General features: G+C 35.3%; 1 protein-coding gene across 7 annotated transcripts in view; it reads right to left on the bottom strand.

Annotated features, from left to right (window-relative positions):
- Positions 1–23,761, bottom strand: part of ATRNL1 (attractin like 1) — a 515,292-nt gene that overhangs the window by 78,487 nt on the left and 413,044 nt on the right. The window contains exon 29 of one of the 7 annotated variants that reach the window (XM_085319060.1): positions 23,034–23,394. The exons of 5 other annotated variants lie outside the window; for them this stretch is intronic. In XM_085319060.1, coding sequence (XP_085175186.1) covers positions 23,335–23,394 — 60 coding nt within the window. In that variant the 3' untranslated portion in view covers positions 23,034–23,334. Of the gene's footprint in view, positions 1–23,033; positions 23,395–23,761 lie in introns of those variants that run through there. One more of the 7 variants, XM_085319063.1, reaches the window with a different exon arrangement.

Below are 23,761 nucleotides of genomic sequence, written 5' to 3'. Positions count from 1 at the left end.
GTTAACTCAAAACAAATAATATTTCGTATGATGACCATGAATACTGGACCATTTGCACAACATACATACACAGAATTGACTGCTTTTACATAGCATATCAAGTGAGCAGGAAACATGATAGAATCCATGTAACTTGGCAGATATAACTTTAAAGGTAGATTGTCACACTTCAATTTATTATCTTTCAGTAATAATACTTTATGCTCTTCACAAATATTTCAGTAACAGATCATTTTGACTCATATTTGAAAAGGTTTCATTCAATCTTTGACTCTGTAATTGTTAAAACTGGTTCCTGCATGGCACTTGTATGTAATTAGATCCATACTACATAGTAATTAGGAGTTGAGAAGGAAGTAAAGAAAAAAAATTAACTTGTTAATCAATAAAGGTTAAGAAACAGGTAAAAAGAGGGAAAGTAGAACCAAAAATAAGAGACCTACACTGTGGACTTGCATCTTCCTTATCCCACACTTCTTTCTGATTCAATTATATCTTTCAGAACACAGGTTTGCTACAGCACATCCATTTTCCACTGATTTCAGTAGTTTACACAACATGAAGTATTTTCTCTTTGCAAATTTCCAGTTTCTGAAAGAACAGAAACTCATCAAATCATTTAAAACTCATCAACAAGATTCTTAAAAATACTTCAAGAATTTGTGTCTTTCCTTTCAATTAACATGTACACACAAATGACTACATTCAGGGAATGTTGTCCTGTTTTCCTCTATCCTACACATGCCCTTATGATACCTGTTGTAATATATATAATTCACTGTATACCTCTGTTATATGTTCTCTACCTAAAAGGAAAATCATTCTTTGGAGGCCTAGTCTAACTTTTAAAATATACAAATATATTTCAAATAGTTGTCATCATTTCTAACTCAAAAGGCCAAGATTTAGAATGTATCTAAAAACTATTGATATATGTGAGAATTTTGGGGTCTGCTATCTTATGATCCTAAGAGCTAGAAATGAAATGTTTGGACCACCTAAACTGGGAGAGTCACAGCTTTCCACTAAGATACACAGCACTTGTTTCAGGACCTGAAGGTTAGATTGATACAAATAAGGAATTTGATTCTATGTAAGAATATGACCCTATACTACAGTTTCCAAACACTTGTATTTTTTGTCTCCTATGAAACACGTGGCATATGCATAATATATGCCAGCATGATCTACAGAGCTTTTATTGAAGCTTGTTTGGTGTGATCTATATAACTCACACATTGCTCATTTACGAGTAATGCAGTTCTCCCAAACTCTTATTCACACACACATATAAAAGATGAAAACATTCAATGAATATCACTTTAGGAAGGCCACATTATTCTTGAATGTCAGAGCTTATGCAAGTCATGCTGAACAAGGCGTAACACTAACTGACATCACAATTACACAGTCTAATTCCATTTCATATTTTAGAAAAAGAGGCAATTGAGAGAAGATAAGTGAAATTTTTCCTCCTTAACTATTTTATATACTTGTGATCTAAATCTAAAGCTTGAGCTTTCATCAATTCAACAGCATAATGCTCAAAAATAAAAAACTGGACTCCTTTTCAWATGTATACATACACATAGTTCTGTAACTTATAGCCTGTAAGAAAATGATGTCTTGCTCTCATTTATTTAGTATGATCTGCACATTTTTCTTGGTCAGAAATCAAGAAAATAACTTATTTTTAGTTGTATGAAGAAGATATTCTCAGTTCTGAGTCAACTCAAAAAAATAATAATTGGATTTTCAGAAACCRTGTTTTTCAGGAAACATGTTTTTTCATGGGAGAACAAAGGAATATGAATGCCTGAATAAAGTCAGTTTAACAGAAAAGTAGCCATATGAAAAAAAAACAAATTAAACTGCATATTAACAAAGTAGTTGTTTAGAAAAGGAGATAAAGGATATAGTCAATAACATRAAGTGTGCTTTTAAATTGTTTCAACACATTTTGTGTTCTATAAGCTTTGGAAAACACACCAGGGCTCTGCTTTCAAATATTTCAGCCGGTTTATTGATTAGCAGTATGACACTAATTATGAGTAAGCCTATGGTGAGGTGCCTGACTGGTTTGAGACCTGCTTTTYGCACTGTTCTGGTGCATGCTTAAGAAAGAACTGGAGATAGAAAAGTACATGGCAGTATTCTTTTAGCTATGCATGATTTCATATTTTAAARTGTTGAAAGCCAACTCTCTCTTTGCATGTGGAATACCTACCTCTGCATTCAATCTCATTATAGTATATATTGCAGTAGAAATCACAGAATTTGTCTTCTAATTGGTTAAGCTTCATGTGCAAGCAGATAATCACAAGTATGTGGTGTGAAAAGTGAAATAGAAATTACAAAATGCTTCCTATCAAAAAATTACTTTTGTCTTGATGATGGAGTGAGAGAGGAGAATAGAGGCAAGGCCAAATGATTAACTACTGCTTCTACCTAGAATGTGAAAAATAAGGATAAAAGTCCCTGTGTTGTTCAAGCACAAGGACTTGAACACGCATTTCCCAAAGTGCAGATGTGTGTCACAACATACAATGCTCAACTACTAAATATCAGTGAATATTTAATCAGTTAATTACAAGTGGGATAGAAAGCATGTAAGATACTACTWTAAGGTATGTTAACAGAGGCACTTAACTAGAGGATGAGAAGCTGCTACTATAGGGATGAGATCTATCATGGTTTCCCTGATGCCTAAAATAAGGCCTTATCAGAATTTAGACATGCAATTTAAGCAACAAATCTCCTTACATATATATGTTCCCATGTTTCTTTACCCTGGAAGGTCTATCAGTTCACTGTGTATCTCCTACTTGGGCCAGAATGCATCTGATGACTTAAGCTGTCTTCCTGCACAGATGTACCTATACACCCATATTCAGCTGAAATCTGGAGTCTTGTAGGAGGATTTGTTAATAACGTACATTACCTTATGCTAAAAACTGATACATTATGCCTTTCGCGTAACAACGTTGGAGTTAAAGTACTCATCCAGGATGTGTGAATCCTGGATCCAGCTTCCCATAAACCTTGGGCACTCAAACACCACCTTGCCAATTTTCAAGAGACTGCTTTCACACAGGGGTATAGAATAGTGCTTGCTGTTGAAGCTCCTTCACAGAGGAAGCCTGACTTCATATTCTAGTGGCAGGGCAGATGKACAGTGTAATCAAGTCTGCTTGCACAATTTAGATTAGATAGTAAATAGGAGCAAGAATGGGATTTCCTCTTCTATCTGAATGCTTAAACACTGGGATACAAATCAGCCTCTTTCCTGTTTCTCTTTTGGATGCTTACATTATCATAGTCATTTAATGGCCCAGCTTCAATTTCTAAGTTTTAAATGAAATTATGACTTTTAATGACATAAATTGTCATTTTTTTTTCTGTCAGCTGTCAGTGGTAATCAGTTTTTGACCTATCATTCACATACAGATACATACATAGAAGTAAATACAGATGCCTATCAAACCTGCAATCTACACCCAATGGAACATTTGATTTAGAATGATTAGAGGGGATACTGATCCACTAGTCCTGATTATATGCAGACCATAGAAATCAAAGAATGGACATAAAAAAAGAAAAATACAGTTAGCAAATGGGAACTGGCCAAAATTAAATCTAAACTGACACTTTCATTATATCGTATCCCTGACAAAGCCTGAAAGGATGAAGCAATTGCTGCTCATTTCAATGACTATGTTCAGCATAAATTTAAGACAATCCCTTCATATCATTTACAAGTATATGTTAGCTATTATAACATCATTTGTTTCTGTCACTCATTACTAATACTTAAATGCAAAATAATAGTTCAACAACTCCATTGACATGATAAATTACAAGAAACCAAATGAGTAAAAGGTACTACGCTTGCCATCACACAACTAAGGAGATTGTAAAAATAACAGAAATCTTTAATTAACTCAGGAAATTAAAAGGTGACTAATAAAGTAGCTTAATAACAAGTTGCACTCAGATGAGCTCACTAGCACATGTTAATCAAGCACAAGAAATAATTTCAGATAAACAAATGACTAGATGCTTAAACACAGCCAAAATTAAACAAAGGCAAATATGTTTTAAACTGGTACTCACATAAATGATGAATCTATGACATTAAAATCTTTAAATACAGGCATTGACTATAGGTTTCTAATAATAAAAAAATGGAAGCAGCACTGATTTCTTAACTAATGCCTGTTAAATAACAGGGAAACTACACTGAGACTCATTCTGCAACATGTGCAATATCCAAGATAATATACATTTGGAGTCCACAGCTTGGTATTTATATAGGGATAATATATTATTTMGGTGTTTTTTTATTTTATTTTTTTCCAAATGAGGAGTATATTGCCCACTAACATTCCACTAATTATTGCAACAAATGTTAGACAGTCAAGCTCCTCTTAAGTTTTCCTTCTGACGGCTGCCTAATCATAATACTTTTGGTTTCAACAATCAGAATATATTTACTGAATGTTCAATATAAACGCYGAAACTAAGTAACAGTTGTGGAAAACTCACTGTACACATTCTAAAGTTGTTTTTTCCAGAAACAGCAGTACAGCCATTTCCTATTCAAGTATACCTAAAAATACCAGTATCAGTGATAAATGTAGGTAGAAAATTAAAAACTTTCATAACTGAATGTGTATGAGGTATTCAAACACACTACATAGCTACTTCAATGGTTTTCTTCCACACTGATAATGATTGAAATTGAAAAGCCATTTCAATTAAAAAAAGAAAAATCCCTCCACTGGATTGCTTGACCTAACTACAAAAATTCCCATAGAATAAGTGATAACATTCAGAAACTAGAGCATTTAAACTACTGGTTCAGAATATAACCATCATGGCTTAAACACGTAAAACTACAACTATATGATTAATCAAATAACATTAAATATTAGTATCTTCTATCTTTCCTTTTTGCCCATGTACAATAAGTTTACGAAGTTTTAATGCAAGTGGTAGACACATGAGCATGTCTTGTTTGAAGTCTTAAACATGATTATAAAGTTAAAAAAAGAGAGAGAGAGAAATGAGTAAATAGATTTATTAGTCATTTTAAGAAAATTAAGTTTGGTGGGCTAGTTTAAAATGTGCGTGACAAATACTATCAGTTCCTAGGAGAATAATTGGTTGTGCAACACTAAATCAAATTCATTTTTAAATTTAAACAGGGAGACTTCAGCCATTTACACTTGTATATTAGATTTTTCAGTTCCAAMTGAAGGTACCTTTTCAAAATCTAGCCCTAAACTTATATGTTCCAGGCACTGCTTTCAGTGACAATATTCAATAAAACTAAAAGATATTTCACTGAAATGAATGAATTATACTTGAAATATGCCTCAATATCTTATGCAAATGGCTTTCACAGGGATAAACTATTAAATGGAATTTATTAGAATGCTATTTTAATAAATTGTTAGAGATCATCTCTAAATCCTAATCTCTAAATCTCTTAATCTTACACTGTATTTATCTTGAAAAATTCTTCTGTTTYTGTTCTTCCTACAAAATGTGTCGCATGAGTTATGGAATTAGCCTTACTCATTTTATAAACCATATTTGTTAACTCATTCAAATGAATTTGGCAATGTACAGTGGTACCACATTTATTCTCAGCAGCCATACCACAACCTCACCCCCCAGTTTATTCATTTCCTAAAGGAAATTGTAAGTTAATAGAAAAAGCAGCACTGGAACTGCCTCACATCCTATAGTTATTAATTAAGCAAAGTCTGGTTCAGTAACTCTGGATACTAAAAATAAACAAAGCCCAGTGCTTCTTGAAATGAGGTTTCAACTATGATAGTCACTCCACAAGATTTATGCATTAAAATTTATATTCTTCCAAGAGTTTTCTCACAAAAATCTGAGTTAAAAAAAMCCCACCTCTTGACCATTTCTTACAAAGCACTGTGTACAAAATGCACAATTCAATACAGAAGCATCAAAAGAAACGAGACTACTGTCTTGTAGAAGCTGCTAGCTACATAATTTTTCTGTACTCCTATATGCAGATTATTACCCTGTAATTAATAAAACAAGAAGGCATACTAGCTACTTTATTCATAACATAAAATGGTTAATAAAGGTTAAAATGTACTAATAAGAGAAACTTTCAAATGTTCTTGATATCTGTAAATGGTACAGGATAATTTATAGGTACATTTGGCAGAGAATGTTAAGTGTGTAGRTTACATGCTGGGAAAATGCACACAATCTCAGGTTATAACAAACATATTCCTTTATACTGAACCTTTTCTTAAAAGTGGGTGGGTTATCATTAAAGTGATTTTTGGAATCTAGTGCAATGAAAGGTTCAACAAATATGTCAAATGTCTTGTAAATTCTGAATGGAATTAAATATATATTTMCTGTAAATTCAAAAGTTGGAAACAACTGATGTTATAAATGAAAAAAAAAGTAGAGAATATTGGTGAATTTCATCTGTGAACACATATTTTACAAAGAATACTCAAAAGCAAATCAGTTTGTATTCTGTGTACAAATCAAGACACCCCTCCAACTTCTTCAGACAATTTAATGTCTCTAACTGGAAAGCAATGAGAAGGAAAAAAAATTCCCTCTGCTATCTTGGATTTTAGGAAAGATTAAAAAGAAACTGCTTATTATAGGTGGATTAGCTTTCACTTTTGATTAGTAAATATTTAGTTACTTAGTTTCGCTATCATGTCTGCTTTCTATATGCTAAGCAAAACGTCTGTGTAACGCTTGATAGGTTTGGTGCGTTAACAGTTAAGTGATGCTTACTGTGACCTATCTGCAGAGACTGAACTGTGTCTTCAGCACTACAGCCTAAACCTTGAAAAGGGTTACAGAGAAGGGAGAAAATTCCCCTCCCAGGGACAAGAAGGCACAAAATTACTGGCAAGTAAGTTTAACACAGATGCAAGGCAACCTCTCCCCCCAGTTTACCCCTGCAGTCACAGAAGCTGCCTGGGCAGCACTAACACTCCTCCTGTTCAAAAAGAGTTGCCAGCTTGCGCTCCTCGTCTTCAGCGAGAGGTTTTTTTATGAAGTAAGCAGAACTCTGTCTCCAACCTTGTCTCTAGCTATTAGCACCTCCATCTGCCAAATTCTGTAATAACAAAGCATCTGAGCTTTGGCAGGCTAACTCCCATAGAAACAGACTGATGCTGCTGCCAACAGTATAGGCAATAATGCATAGAGAATTGAACTAATGACACCAGATCAGAGCTTAAAGGAAGGGGGGAGGAAAAAAAAAAAAAAANAAAAAAAAAAAAAAAAAAAAAAGGAATAAAATCACAATAAAAACCTAAGCCATTGAATATAAATCTGAAGCAACAAAAAGTACTCTCCTCTTAGCAAATTTTCTCGTGGAGCTTTAAAACCTATTCTGTAAGCTTGGCTATATGTAATTCATGTTCATTTATGAAAAGGGATAAGTAATCAACAACTGCTACTCAGTTTTGCTGCTGGTTCTCTTCTGTTTTGGCAGTCCTAGCCCCTCTTTCTTCCTTCCCCTCAAACAGAGGCAGGAAATGCAGAGTATGAGCAAATCTTTTTATTATTTATATGGTCACCTGTGGTAACACTGCAAAGCAATTATTGAGTTCTTTTTAGTTGCTTTCTTTTGTGAAAGAGATCTTACAATGAGCAGAGGATATACTGAATACCTAAAATACTACAAAAGTAAAGCCATTAGAGCAAATTAATTTTACTTTTTTCTTTTTTTTTCTTTTTTGTACTTCATAGATATACTTTTGCTTTACCGTACACGAGCCCCTAAGGGAGTTCTCTTTTCCCTTACCTAAATGCCTTCAGTTAGGATACTGCTGAGAATCACTTWAAAAAAAAGTGCTGAAATTCTAGCACTAAAGCTAAAGTATTTCCCTGTCAGCAATGTGTACTGTGGAACACCATGTACACTGATGACACTGTGCTGTAAAAATTACTGCAAACGATTTTATACAAAAAAGTAGACCTATGCTATTAGTTTTACTATTAGAGCACAGAATTCTATACTCCACTGCCTTTAATATTCCATGTGCACTAACTACTCAGTTCTTAGCTAGGAACAGACTTATCTTCTCATCTCAGCATCACAGCACAACATCCCTCTGGTTGTCCCAGCACACGCATTTGCATAGCCATACCATGAGCAAGATTACTGAACTGACCCAGCTCAGAAAWAAACCAGAAAAAACAAAAGGGGCTTGAGGCTTTTTAGTGTAGGATAACTTACCTGAACCAGTTAGCAGGTAACTGTTGCTCAAGCAGTTTGGAGGATACAAGCAAGAGTGTACAGTGAAGGCGTAGAGGTGGTAGGGCCTGGTGCAGAGGGCTGACAGCAGTGTAACCCAGCACTGCCACAGCCCAGCTCAAGGCACCAGGCTACACAACCCTCACTAATTAACCTCTCCTCCCCAGAGCTAACTTCTCTCTAACTGTTTACATTAGCTATCCTAATCAGATAGATTGCTTACAAGCTGTATTTAGCTTGAAGAGGGCCATTTCTTTTTCAGAACAAAGGAGGGTTTGTTTTGTTCTGTTTTGTTTCTTAAACATGTCATTAAGCTTTTCCAGCAAACCTTTATTTTCCTAGATAATATGAGATTAACAGGCTTTAGGTAAGCAGGATATATTTCTCCACCTCTTAACCATCTTGTCTGTTTTCTCTGGAAGACTGTTGCAGCGAAAATGACTGTTAGTTCCTTCAGAAGGAGATTTTATTTTACTATTTTGTTCTTTATTTTCCTTAATCTGAAAAAGTCAACTTTACCAATGGAAAAAAAACCCAGAACTCAAAAGTAGCTGTTGCTACTTTTGTTCACACAAAGGTATAAAATACTACATTCCTGCAGCTGTGTGATATGTCTTTCCTTTTCTGCAATTAGAAGTTCTTAGGTATTACCAATTTGGCAGAGATTACATAGCGTAGACATGCTTAAGTAGAAAAACAAGCTAAGCATAGCCTATCATAGTAACTGAAAGTTTTCATTGGCCTGGGAAATGTTAGAACAGAAGAGGTAGAAACTGAATCCATGGGGTTTYTGAAATCAAAAAATCTTCTAAAATATCATTTCATTTGAGTTTGGTTATTTTGGAGATATTTTAAGAAAATAACAGTTTCTCAATAAACTAGTGAAGATACTCAACATCTTTAAAAATTCTTTAAAAAACTCTAAAAGGTTAATTTTTTCCTTCCCCTTACATGTTCAGGGACCGATTTATATGAGTCAAAAGAGAAAGAGAAGAATTACACATTCCTTTCTCCTTTGGTGAGATAAAATATATATCTTAAGTAATACGTTTTTTCTCAAATCTTATTTTTTTAGCATGTTCAAGACGGAGAAAGTTAAGAGAAATCAAGCAGCTGGATTAGACTAATTAAACATAAATTCATAAATCATAGTGATAAGAAGTTTATAGGCATGCTTTCAGACCCTCCAACTTATACTCTTTATACACTCTCTCTATATACTTATATGGGRTGCATTTTCTGCCTTCACTTTTTAAATCATGAAAGAGGAAGGATAAAATTGATATTCAACATCAAGCACAGCTTTTGTGCTTGTAAAATATTTTTTGGCGCTTCTCCGGGGCGCAGAAATTTTGACAACCAATATCCTAGCGAATCTGGATTTTGCAGCTATTTTTGCAAATACCAAAGTGCCATACTTTGGCAGTGGACAATCTATAGTCAAGAGTCAACAGAAACAAAGAAATACCTTTTCAATTCGTGTCTAAATCAGCAGGTTGCACTRGCTTATTTACACAAGACCTAGAAAAATATGTAGATATATAACCAAAAGCCCCTTCCTACTGGCAAGTAAACCTGTCTGTGGAAGGACAGATGTTCGTGAAGGATATTCAGATATTACAATGATTGCACCAAAGRTCTAGCTAATGGAAATGTGTGGCAGTAATGAGGCAGTGCTCAGAAAGAATGAAGGAGAGAGCAATATCAGTCACAGGAAGTAAATGAGGTAGATGGGAGCGGTGGGAAATCACACGGTGCGGGGGGAGCTATGCAGGATGACAGGAAAAGGACATGATAGGAGACGCTCACTGATGAAGACAAGCTGTATTACAGTAACAGTTAATGAGGAAGAAGCTTGGACACTAAGCTACCAAATATCCTGAAAGATGCAACGTAGTGGAGTGAGACAAAAAACGGCTGCTGAGGAAATAAACTCACTCAAGCAGTCTGCTTTTCCTGTAAGTAGAAAAACAGTAAAAATCAAAAAAATTCAGTCCTTTAACTTGCATATTACAACATCTACAGCATGGCCCCAGCAGGTTAAAACAGTTTCTCTCTGTAAGTTTCACAACATAACCCACAGATGAAAACCAGTTTTAGATAATTAAACCACAACAGACTAGTAAGTGCGGCAGAGTAAAGGATCCTGTTTGGCTCAGCTTATGGATCGGGGTCAGGTGCAATTCTGAGCTGTTTGTTCTTGGATGCTTAAAGGATTCAATGCAAAAATAGAAAAGAAAGATGGAACAGTAAGGTAATTCATCTAGAACTGCCTAAAATACTATGTCTAAAACAAAACTACCTAAAATATTTTCCGATGCGTTTGTGTTACTGACTGTTGCCATGCTAAAAGAGTAATTAAAAAAAAGAGAGAAAGAAAAAAGAAAAAGAGAGGGTATTACAGAAATGCTGCATTTTCTGCAAGGTGACTTCTAAAAACTATGACGACAGCCCAGGTAAGACTGCAGTCCTTAACGGTTTTTTGGCTGTTTTTTTTTTTATTTTATTTTATTTAATGACAATATTCAGTCCACTATCATTTAACTCTATCCTTCAGACAAAATGATGCACATCTAAAAATATTAACATAAATTTCACTGCAAGAGAATTAAGACCAAAGAAGTTCTATCCAAATTAATTTAGGTAAGTACACTGGATAAATAAATCAGCACCCTTGTACTCTCAAAAAGCACTTCAAGCAATTTCAAGTCATTAAAGATACTTTTAGTTCCAACATTTTGCGTCTTAGAACAGTCTTAATGGTTATATGACAGTATGTTCTACTACTGGCTGTATGGCTTTTATTACATGCCCTGATCTATTTGATGATAATGGCAGCTTTTTAGAGAACTACAAAGAAAAACTGAAATAATGAATTATTTTTTAGACAAGTCTAATAAAAGTGTTAATCAAAAATACCATAAATGTCAGAAGCTCTCATAAATCCTACACTTTATATATTCCTCTTGTTAAACATTCAACCAATGAAAGAACAATCCTAAAAGGGCAAAGAAAAAGGAGAGAAAGAGAGGCAGCCAAAGGAAAGAACAAAAGCACTCTACATGCATTTACAAAAGGTATTASCAATTTATTTATCTGATCTCATCTACTGATTTATGAACCAGCATTATTCTCCTATGACTTAATTTCTGACACCCTGCAAACATCTCATATACATGAATGTAATTACATTTGATTTCTGGTTAGATTATAAGATAATTCCCATATGACAAGATATAGTCAATTATTTCCCCCTTATGCTACTATTATGAAATATTAGTGSGTTTTAATACACTTCTGTCAGAATAAGATTCACTCTCAACCCATTTTCCAGTGACTTTCACGTGACTCATCTTGAGACAACAAATAGAAAGTTTCAGAGTGCAACTTCAAATGTATCTGATTTATAATGATAACGATTTTCCTATTTTTTTCTTACATTTATTAAAACTACCTACCATTTGACCCTCTTTCCATCAACCTTTAAATCCCCCTCGGAAAAAAAGTCCTCATTGCTAAATGGGGAAAACGTAACTACATATAATATTGTAGATTTATTAGCAAGGATTCATTTCGTATTTTTATGATGTTCCAGGAATATTATGTTGGAAGGTGAAATTATAGAGCTGTCATTTACATCTCTTGGATCCTATAGTGATGTTACTATGATGCTATGAAATTTCAGGAACACTTTGTGGGGTTTCCATAGAGCTATGCAGATGCTTTCTACTGCCTATGCTGCAGATATCTGCAGATTTGTCTCACTTTTTATCTGAGAGTACTGAAAAAAAAAATAAAAAGTAAATATTTTAGAAGCATAACGCACTGGTAAAAAAGATGGAGCTTTATAACACAAATCACAGAGAAAGGCTTCCAGGTCCCTTGATAGCAGTAGTGCCCATGCTCAGAATATATATGTTGATTTAAGAAGTCAGRGACAAAGAGGGTGAATCAGAATATCAGATTAAAAGAGAGTGATAAGAATTAGGAGAATATTAATGAACATAGATACTGTATTTTAGTAGAGTTACTGAATTCTGCTAGAGTTCAGCATTAAAGTTTGAATAATGTAATAAAAACAAATGGACAGGTTCACACATATTGATTGTAGTGATAGTCTGAAGAGCAAAACACACACTTAAAAATCATTAGCAAGAAGCAAGATTGACTGAAATTACTAGCTATCAAAATTCAGTTCCCACTTCCAATGAAATTAAGTGTTTTTTGTGTAAAAGTGTCAAACTTGGAGGAAAACCACACAGAGAAAAGTGTGTGAATATTATTGTAATTTTGTAGGAATTTTTCCAAAGTAGTTGCAGGAAGAAAGAGCGTACACTTTTCTATCCATTTCACTGATCTTTGAAGGAAAATAATAAAACAGTTATTACTAATCATTATAAATCTCAAAAGATGCAAGACAAAAGTTAGAAGCAGACTATTGTAATCACTTTAAACGTGAATGAAGCAATTTTACATAGAACAGCAATATGGGAATCTATAAAGAAAAACTGAGAACAGAATGACGAAATGAGACTCTTCTCAATTTTTTTACTTAAAATGAGCCAATATTTTGCTTTGATGTAAGTTTGTTTTATTTTAGTAGACTTCTACTAAACCAGAGAGATTCCATACTCAGTTCAGTGCTCACCTACCTGGACTAATCTCAGGAAAATTTGATCATAAATCTCTGCTCTGTCACTGACTTACTCTGTGACCCTGGTGAAGTAACTTCACTTCTCTGTGCTTCTATTCCTTTCCTATTTCTACTCAAGTATAAAGCACACATTTCAAGGCAAGGACTCATCTTACTACAAGTTTGCACAGTACATAGCTCAGTGGGAATTTTAATTTCATTGGGGACTGCAATGCATGTCATAATCCAGATAAAACACAACAGTAGTTCACAAAATTACTCAGCCACAAAGATATGAAAGGGCAGCAACAGAAAAAGAGTAATAAATTAATCTGATTTTTTTTAATTATCGAATGACAAAATTTGGATAGTRCTGTCAGTAAGGCATGACTAAATAAACCTCGCTGAAAAGTCYATATATAGACTCCTATATTTGATTATTACTATCTGGCATCCATGCCAGTTCTTAATAAATGCCTCCTTCTAAGATGACCCAGGATAACTTTGCTTAAAACTAGGGACATTAGTGGCACCAATATCTGCCGCAGATGGATGTCTGCTGGCAGATGTCTGCTTGTTGGGAGAAATCATTGATCTCTAGAATCTGAGCTCCAGATAAAAGATGTTGAGCGTGAACCATACTTTTGGAGTGAAAAAAAATAAGCGTTTTTTCATCAAGACAGAAAAAAAAAAAAAAAAAAAACTTTATTTTATTATGGCCCTGATCCTCATTACAATTTATTCACATTGATTTAACTTTGACAATAAAAAGCTTCACTGTTATTCTACAGATAAATCAGGCTAATAAGTGCAATTTTGTACCTGGAAAATAGAGAAAATTTTACTTCATTTTTTTGTTATTTTAATAAATTCTCAGCAAAATCAGAGTTACAACTTTCTGTCTCAGATATGTTTCAATTTCAGTTAGAGAATCTAAAACCTGTACTGCTCCAACCAGCAATGTTTTTAACTCTTCCCTCTTATTTTCACTCACTCTGTCTTTAAAACTGGCAGAGGCCAGGTTGCTGTGAAGGGGCTGCCATGAGATCATGCAAAATACACCAGTGAAGCTTAATGTCGGCAATGACAGAGACCCAGGAAATAACTAATTTCTCATTTTAGGCCTCTTCCTCTCTTTCCTGTCAAAAGTCTAATTATGAACAAATTGCATTTTACTGACGTCGTGTCAAGTAGTCACGACTGCTACCCAGTGTAAGTGTTTGACTCTGGCTCCTGAATAACGATGCTAATGAGACAATGCAGAGCAGAGCGAGCGTAGGTTGCCAAGCCTKTGCGGCAAGAGATGGGCACAATTTCTAATGCAAATGACTTGCTCCTGGGACACAACCGCGTTTGATTTGAAGACTTCTTAGCAACTTCATTTTCAGGCCGTATCATCCAAAATGCTGCTTATGTCATCAGCAGTTTGCACAAACATACTTGCTGCCAGTGCAAGCCTCTCTTTGAAATGTTATTACAAGCACTAATCCTGTTTGTACCCATGACTGTAAAACTCCATTTCATGACAGAAATAGTAGAAAATGCAGATCCAAGTATACACAATACTGAAGACTGGAGCAGATAGCACCTAACTATATGGGATTTCTGAAAGTAATTTCACAGTGTTGAAAATAAAAATATATGTTATGTTTAAAAAATAGTGTAAAATCATGACAGAAATTAGACCCATATAGAGAGGCAACTCAGTATGTTCTTTTGACACTGGGGCTTGCTCAAGACTACATATTTTTAAGCATAATTTTAAACGAACATTATTTACCTGCCTCAAACAGCAGTGCTTATGTTATTTGTCCATATGCCCTTACCCACAACAAAGCTTTATTTACCCCTTAATGTCACTGAATTACCCCTCACATGATCCTCTACTCTTTCACTGAGGAAAAGAACTTAATAGACCTTATTGGATAGGACTAAGATCTCATCAGACCAAGTAGTGAGACACCTGCAGAAGATCTGTCGAGGAGTCAGACTGCCAGAACACATGGTAGCAGGCCCAGTGTGTGAAACCACACACTGACCAAATTCCCATCAGGGCCAGRTATGCGTATTCCCTTTTGTCAGCGACGTCTAGCTGCTTCCTGGGCAGCAGCTATTCAAGGTTAGCATAGCTGAGATAAGGACATAGTTTTAACAGGTTTAAGGGGCCTTTAGGAACAATAAGTCGAGTCCCACCTGGGCGTCTGACCTGTGCCTCCAGCAGCCTCCCATCAGCGAACCCTCTATGCAGTTCCCAGGGTTCCCTGGGCAGTTTGTAGTGTAAGTAAGTCCTTTACTAAAACTATTCTGTTTAACCCCTTAGGAATCTTGAGTGTCTCTCTCCACCAGTAACCCATCACAGACCTCAATTTCTAAAACTAAAAAAATAAAATAAAATAAATAAATACATTTTATGASCTGCTATTCTACCTTAGTCATATCCATACCAAATGTCTTCAAGCTACCTAATTTAAGGAAAAAAGGATTTGTAGCTAATTGCATACTCAGTTGAGCTCTTTGTAATTTGTCTCTAATGGCACTTGAAGATCACTTGACTCCTAGAAGCTTGTAGAGGCATCATAGATTAGAATACGGGAAGCTGGTGGATATGACCATAACATGCTGCTTGCCAGTCTTTCCAGTCGCTTTATACGTGCAGGGTCAAAAGAACAAACTCTGCATCATATAGTATTTGCAGTCCAAAATGAACTACTGGAGGTAACCTAAAAAGAACACAATTAAAAAAAAAAAATTTTTTTTGCTAATATCTTAACCTCCATGTCTTTGTGTCTGTGCCCTCTTATTTCCTCTTGGTATTTACCACATTTTAACCTCCACTAACACCGAGTATTTTACAACCAGCATCCCAGAGATCCTTGTACCAAACCTTTTTTTTTGGCAGAGAGAAGCTGAATCTCTGCAGTTGAGGTAAAATTAGGCATTAAAAGACAAAATTGAATTTCTTTACAACTCATGAATAACAAAACAAATAATTACATGATTAATATCATAGTGCTTTCTCTTCTCATTAGGTTGAATTTTCCTAGAGTTTAAATGCAAAGGTTAGTTAGCAGAGTTTAGCTGCAAAGATCAGTTTAGAAGTTAAAGGAAATAGATTTGAGTCCTTTAATACAAAAAAAAAAAATCTAGATTTTGTCTCTGCATGGGCTAAACAAAACACATATCTCACAAAAATCTGTATAATTCAAATACTTCAAATCTTATGCATACTTCACTTCTGAATAGTTTTCTTTTCTAAAATCAAGTCAATTTCTGACATAAGTCCTTGAATTGAACTGATTTGTTTTCTTCAGTATTGCCAAATAATAATGTTCCACTCCAGAAGATGCTGTGAGAAACTGCTCTGAAAATACTTGCCATCTCTCGCTCTTCTCCAAGGGAATGAAACAAGAGGCTGCCTACAAGTGGCTGTTTGGAGGAAGATATCCATCTCCCAGAGTCCTCAGGGAGAGCTGTTTCTCTCTCCCTGTGTAGCACAGGTGGTCACCAGCTGAAGGCAATGCAAGAAAAACTGAAGGTGTTTCTAAAGAAGGACAGTTCCTCATAAGCCCCTTACATAGGCAACATTTTTATATTTAGCCTTTCCTGACACGTTTCTGACTCCTCTGTTCCAGACTGATATGACTTCAGCATAAGAAGCATTTCACATTTGCTTATGAAGAACCTGACAGTGGATTAAATTAAAATACAGGACTGTACAGGACATTCACCGGTGAAAAAAGTGATGGCACACTGGAAATACTCTGCAAGACGCTAAGAAAATAAATCAGTATTTTACAGATAGACAGAATTTTTGTTTTGCAGTAAGAATGTAACACAAAATATGAAGCTATTTTTCTTTGATCGAAGTTATTAACAATAATTCTGTTCCTGTATCAGCTTTTAATTTTAGCAAAGATGACCTAAGAGAACTTAATCTTTTCTCTGCAGCTCTATACTGTAAGCCAAAACAATTGAACCCTTTTAGTAGTAAAGCTGCGTGCTCAGAGAGGAACTCTCAAGTACTATTATCCCTGATACCATCAAACACACTGTAATTTGTGCTGTGTATAGCAGTTTTGAAATGTGTCATGGAGACAGAGTGATTCATACTTTTTATTTTTCTTGACAATAGATGTTAATATTTTCTGGTATTTAGAGTGTCAGCTTTTTGACAACTCTCATTGCATTTTGGGTGTTTTTTTGCTGTCTGAAATCTAAATTGTATGWCTTGGTATAAAATAAAGCCTATCACTTGACTACCACTTCTAGCCTTTCTTTTTTTCTTGTGGATACTTTTACAAAGTAAATGTGTTGTGGTAAGGTGATGGAGTCTTTTGAGTAGGAGGGATGAAGGAGAAAAATAGGGAAAATTAGGCCTATGAAAACATTTGGATCACAAAGTGAACAATGAATTTTGAAGCTGATGTTCTTTGGAAGAATCATTAAAAACATTCACATCTTGTTTTCAGAGATAATCACATCGATGAAAATCCACTTTGTGTGTACTATATCTAAATAAGAAGATCATAAAACAACATCTTTCTTTTATATCTCACTTTAAAACTTTCAAAATTATTTCTAAAATTGTTAGAGCAATATTTGAAAATTCAATAGAAACTTCCAGGGGAGCTATGGGATAGAATTTCTGTGAACTGAGGATTTTCCCAATCAAGTCTGGATATCTAACTTCAAAGAGCTCTTGAAAGCCCCACACAAGGCTTCCAGAGATAGCACAGACTGTACTAAATAAATAAAGTCAGAAGATACAAGTCTTTCTTCTGCTACTGAGTAAGAACGGTAGAATATCATCATTAAAAGAACAGAATTGTGAAGTAACTCAGCTGTTAGGCTCTGAATCATATAGCTTTTTGAAGTGTTATTGAAGAGCAACAGAATACAAAAAGTTCATATTAAGGAGGAAATATCAAAATTCCAGAAATTTCTCAGAGCAAGGAGATAGCATGCCTTCTATGAGGTGCAACACACAAAGAAGAACTACAGACTTATTTTCAGAACAGCAGCACTGTCTCATACACCCTAAAGCAATTTGACTTGAAAGCTGTCTGTGACAAGCTGTGTACATATTGGACAAGAGAACAGAGGGACAATGAAACTGCCAAAACTTACGTGTTTGGTATTGGTGTCAAGACCATTTTATGGTTCATACTTTCCCTGCAARAAGTATCTAGGAGCAAATTGCCCCTTTGATGTTCTCAAAAAAATGTTACTGCGATAAAGGATAATCATTCTTCACCTCCCAAAGGAAAATTATTCTCTGAAGATTCTTTTCCCTCTAGCCCTCCCTTCTCCCACATTATGCAGTAATAGCAGCTGCTAAAAACAATGGCTCCACCTATCAGAAGCAGGAAAGCTATTTATCAATAAAAGCTAATGTACAAGCAGGTTTGCAGTAAGAGATTTTCACAGTAAGGCAACAGACACTAAGGACAAAAAAAAAGAGGAAAAAAAAAAGAACTAAGAGATCAAACACATTCTCCACAGGAAAATTGGATAGTTGTAGGAGAAAAAAAAGATTATTATAAACAACATTATCAAATGATAATTCCTCTTTATATTCTCTATCTAACAATTATTGCTACAAAAAGGGAAGCTAAGGAGGCGAGCTGTACATAATAGCACCATTTGGAAGAAATAATGACCCAAAGATATTAGCAGATACCAGCCTTACCACTGGATAAGGCTAAAAGTCAATACTTCTTATACCATAGGGGAATGTGTTCCTAAAGCTGAAAATTCCCAAAAATACCGAAGTGGATTGAGCACTGGAGAAATTTCTTGTTCCAATGTCTGTGTATAGCAATCAGATACAGAAAAAAAGCATCATTAGTATCAACTGGGAGACCATTGAGCACCACATGGCTTCAAGAATGAAATAGAATTACTACCCAGAGCAGAAGAAACCTCTAGGTAGTCTTTGAAAAAAAAATAATAATAATAAAAAAGGAAATCTATTTACTTAAAGCATGCCTTGTATCTGGAAGAAAGGGGAGTGTCCATCAAAAATATAACAATCTGAAAATAGCCTCATTTCTGATAATAGTGGGCTGTGTAGTATTTGAAATTTCTAGTAATCATCTCAGAGACAAGGCACTAACTAACAAGGCTCCTGAGCACTCTCCATTGAACTGCCAGGCCACAGGGCTGCTACGAAYGCAAGCATCACAGGACAAGAAGGAGTACACACAAGATGCAACCTGATTCAGCTGAGAGGAAACAAGGAACTGCATGGAACATGTATTTTACACTATCATATAATATCTTCTGTCTGACGTTGAATGAAAATAAACAAAACAGTCTCACAAGTAAGAACCCTTGCTCTTCCCACCAGAGGTTAGTTCCGTAACCTCTGGTCCTCTTTCTATTATGAGGGTCTCTGTTGCTGCCCTGTTCTGGTCAGACTCTTGCACTGGTGGCTACAGTGGCCCAGCTTCAAATGAAGGAATACGTCATACTCTTACATATACTATACCATGGCATAGTGATTATAACCCTCTCCTGATACACATAGTTAAACCTTTCAGGCTAAAAAAAGGACCTAGAACCGAAGTCTTTCTGTGGGAATGTTTTAATCACAAAAAGCAAAGCTACAGTAGCGCTATCCGTGGTGAAGCTCATCATAGTCCTGATCTGCAGTTTTGCCTAATGGTCTCCTGCATGCAGGAAAATGCCCATCTATCTCAATAGCAGTTTCTGAAATGCATAGACACATAGCTATCTAAAACAAAGTTTACTATAATGTTTGTCACATTCTCTGATGCTAGCAACATGAGGTGGATTTGTTTTAGGCTCCTCTTACTACATTTTTCTCCTCTGTGCCACCTGTGTGACAAAAGTCATCTTACTTTTCCACAATAGCAGTTGTTATTCATAATTATTTCTGATATTATGATGCTTGTATTGACTCTTTCTTTATATTAAAAAAAAAAAAGGCAAAAAAGCTTCCCCCAGTAATTTTTGCRTCAGGCTCAACTGCTTGCTCTTGAGGCAGCTCTTCTTTTAGAAAGATAGGCAATTTTGATCAAAGGCCTCAACTAATGGAAAATCTATCATATTCCCTGAATGATGCACTCCAATGATAAAATACTTCTGCTTTTTAAAATGTGCATCATATTTCCTGATCAAATTTTCTGACTTTCAGTCTCAGCCTCAAGATCTTGTTATGCTTTGTCTCTATGATAAATGAACCATCAATACTGTGTGCTACATATATGTCACCCCTTACTCTTTTCTTTGACAAAGAAAATGGACAGAAGTGAAAAGAAACCCCCATATGAATTTGTTTAAAAAGAGCTCAACGTTTCTAAAAATATGATGAATCCAAGTCTRATCTTAAATGCAAAATAGTACTCTTTCACCTCCAAAATCAAAGCAGAAGAGTAGAATTTTCAGTCATATACACAAGAGGTTTATATTCAGAGAAAAACAGAAGGAGAGCCCTCTCTTCTTCACACCCTGCACACACATTAAAAAGAAGAGGACCTAACAAAAATTCCATTTCATGCCCTTTCTACATTAAGATAGACCAATCAGAGATCATCAAAACAAAGAACTTTAAAACACATGCAAAAATACCAGGGAGAAGTACAAGTAAAGGGGAAATACAAGTTAATAGTTAGACACAGCAATAAAGCCACAAAGCTTTCAGGAAATACAAGAGTCTGGCAGTTGCTTAATCAGTTACGATAGTGACTACAAAATATCATTTCCCATCAGGCTTTGTTCTTCTAGGTCATAGATATGTAGTGGTTTTAATTAAGTAATTACAGTATTGGCAAACAAGTATAGTGAATTTCTATCCAAATTAGAGAATGCCATGGTATTAACCAAGGAGGCCAGTATGCCACAGCATCTTCCCAGTCGAGGGACAATGAGCATTCGCTAGCATGGCAGTACTACTGATACGATAGCCACCTCTGCTTAACGTCAGGTTGAAAAATTGGGTAAAAGAAGAGGATTTCCTAGAAAACACAAGAAAAATAAACATTCTGTTTTCTAATCTTGACTCTTTTTCTGTTATTCACCTTTTGGGAACAGCAACAGCTCTTTAAGAATGACAGCATGGTAGCTCTATCACCAGAACAGCAAAGCACTAAGCTTGACTGAAACAACAGAGCCATCCAGACCAGTCAAGTATGTTGTCTGGTACTTTCAGTAAAATGCCTAGAACATACAGGTAAAAAGCAAAATTGCAGTAGCAACAAATACTCTACACTGCCCCAGAAGTAGACTCAACCCAATCTCAATGAAGGCTGCACCACCACAGAAGACATGTGCAACATGGAAGCATCATATAAAATAGACCATTGTGGTCAATTTTAATGGTGGCCGAGGGAGAGAGGGCAAAATTTTAAGGCACATAGCTGTTCTAAGTTAACAACCCATGAATGGCTTGGCCTGTTTTAGGACAGGATCAATATAGAAATAAGTTGTTTTGGCTAAGCCAGCAAGTTATTTTGTCTTTTCCTCTCCTATCAGTCAAATACTCTGGGCCTCTCGTGCCATAAACACTACTCAATACCAAAACATTGGTAAAGATTTTCTTTATTTGGGCAATAATAAACCAGCATCAGTACATTGATGATCAACAGTAAATAGCAGAGTTTAATTATCTACCACCTAGGAGTCTGAAGTTCATTACCTAGAGCTTCCTTTACATATACACACACATTCTAGTAGGCTCAATACCTATTTACTAATTGCTAGCAAGTTATATTAATGTCTTACACACAGACACACATGCACACACACACATACACACATTTTTTCTCAATATGACTTCTTTAATATTAATCAGCCTAACACAGAGCCACAACGCTAACTGACATTCTTCCAATAGTCATGCAAAATTTTTATGATCAGTTAAGGCTAGAGGAAAAGAAAGATGAGAAGAAAGGACAAGCAAGCAAATCCACTGATTCAAGACAGGTTATTGTCTCCCAGCTCTTCTTAGGTCAAAAGCTAAGGGTTGTTAAGAGACAGTGCTAAAATTTAGAAAAGTCTAATTCTTGGCKGAAAATAGTTCCAGAACTATGTTTGTAAAACAAGACGGGGCTAGGGCAGAGGCAGGAGAGCAAGAGGACAAAGGTGTTGAAGAAAAACTTTCTCAAGAAGTTGTGAAGGGACTGAGGGAAAAGTGGCTTAATATGTCCTGATCTGATAGGGATATGTTGACCTAGGCTATCCTGGTGAATGCTGCCTGTATAGTTACGATGGTTGATATCTAGGTCAGTCCTTTGAGAAGTCTTTCTGGTTACTATGTACACTGCTGGTCACATTGTAGATCAGAGAAATTGTAAAAGTCTGAATTCTGGCAGACTTACTAAGCAAGCACAGTTGACACAAAAGGTTAGTACAGYGCAGAAGCTGATATGAAGACAGAAGAATTGCAGGACTCTACCTAGGACCATGAAAATCATGAAGGTGAAGACGAAAATCATCTCTCTACRGGGATTGATTCAGGGAGAGACAGAGGTAAAGTTAGCCCTTTAACTTTGGTAAGCATCATAAATAACTTAGGTAACTCAAAAATATAGACCTGCTTTGAAGATCAACCTTAGCACAAGTTGTTACTTGAAATCTATGGCTCAAATCATATTCTAAGATTCCAAATAGAAATGGTCTAGCAGAGCTGCATTTTATAATGAAAAGTGAAAATAAAGACATTTCTAAAAGTAAAATGGTTAGATATATAATCAAGTTTCAATTATATTGAATATTTAGTAAGGGAACTTACAAAGTCACTAGATGTCTTCATATTGACTTAACACAGTTCAATGTGTTAGAGTAACAAATCCATTTGAATGCCTGGGTAGCCATGGCTGACCATATCGTGAATGTCAGTTCACTGAATTAGTTAATGAACTCTTGACATTTTAAACTTAGGCAAGTCACTTACTATAAACAAAACCAAAGATTATTACTTAAGTACTCATTCAGCTGCAGGCACAAGCACAGTATTATAAGCTGATGAACCAAGCATAGTATGTATTTTATATATTTACCTTTTTATCTACATATGATATACATAAATCCCAGAGGTGCCAATGTTAGTACAGAAATTATCCAATTTTTTAATATAGTTTTCAAGTAGAAAGCAGAGGCAAAATTAGAATAAAAAAAATATGCAAGGCTTTTCAGTTGGAGAGGAATGGTAAGAGGTATAAGCACATGATATTCCACAGTAATAAGACAGGCTGGCTGTGTTCCAGTGTCAGCCATATAACTGTACCCTGTAAGAATTCAGCTGCAAATCTGTTTCCTTTATGTCATTCATATATTTGCAATTCACAAGCCAAAACACAAAGACAAAGTCTTTCAGCTGGAGTTCTTTCATCCAAGAATGTTCTTCAACCAAGGCCAAAGGTTCACCATATCCTAAAGGGGCTTTGGATCTGCATGTTCAATCATCTTCATCCAAATGTATTTCTTTGGGAGCACTATTCGGTCCTTGTGGTGGATCCTAAAAGAACACCGATAAAGACTGTCTTCATTCCTTCAAATACAGTCCTCAATGATTTCATCGTTAGGACCACTGTATAAGAATATTGTGTCAAAAGTGCAAAATGGTAAATGGCTCAGAGATATTTCAATTAAAAACACTGAATCACTTCTCTATCCACAGTATTTTTTCTCAGTTCTTTAGATAAAGGCTTCTGAGATGAACTAGACTTTCTGGAAATCCACATATATGAACACAGAATATTTTTATCTTGCACTGACAGCAGTTAAAAAGCACTACATTACTACTACTTCTTCCCTGGACTATTATTTCTAAAGTGATAAAAATTGTGGCATAAGACACTACAGGTACRTTGCAGTACTACAGA

Source organism: Rhea americana, unplaced genomic scaffold, assembly GCF_003343005.1.
Source record: "Rhea americana isolate MKP2758 unplaced genomic scaffold, rheAme1 scaffold_57, whole genome shotgun sequence".
Classification (NCBI taxonomy): Eukaryota; Metazoa; Chordata; class Aves; order Rheiformes; family Rheidae; genus Rhea; species Rhea americana.
Note: the sequence above shows the minus strand (reverse complement) of the source record. Positions and strands in the feature narration are given on the sequence as shown.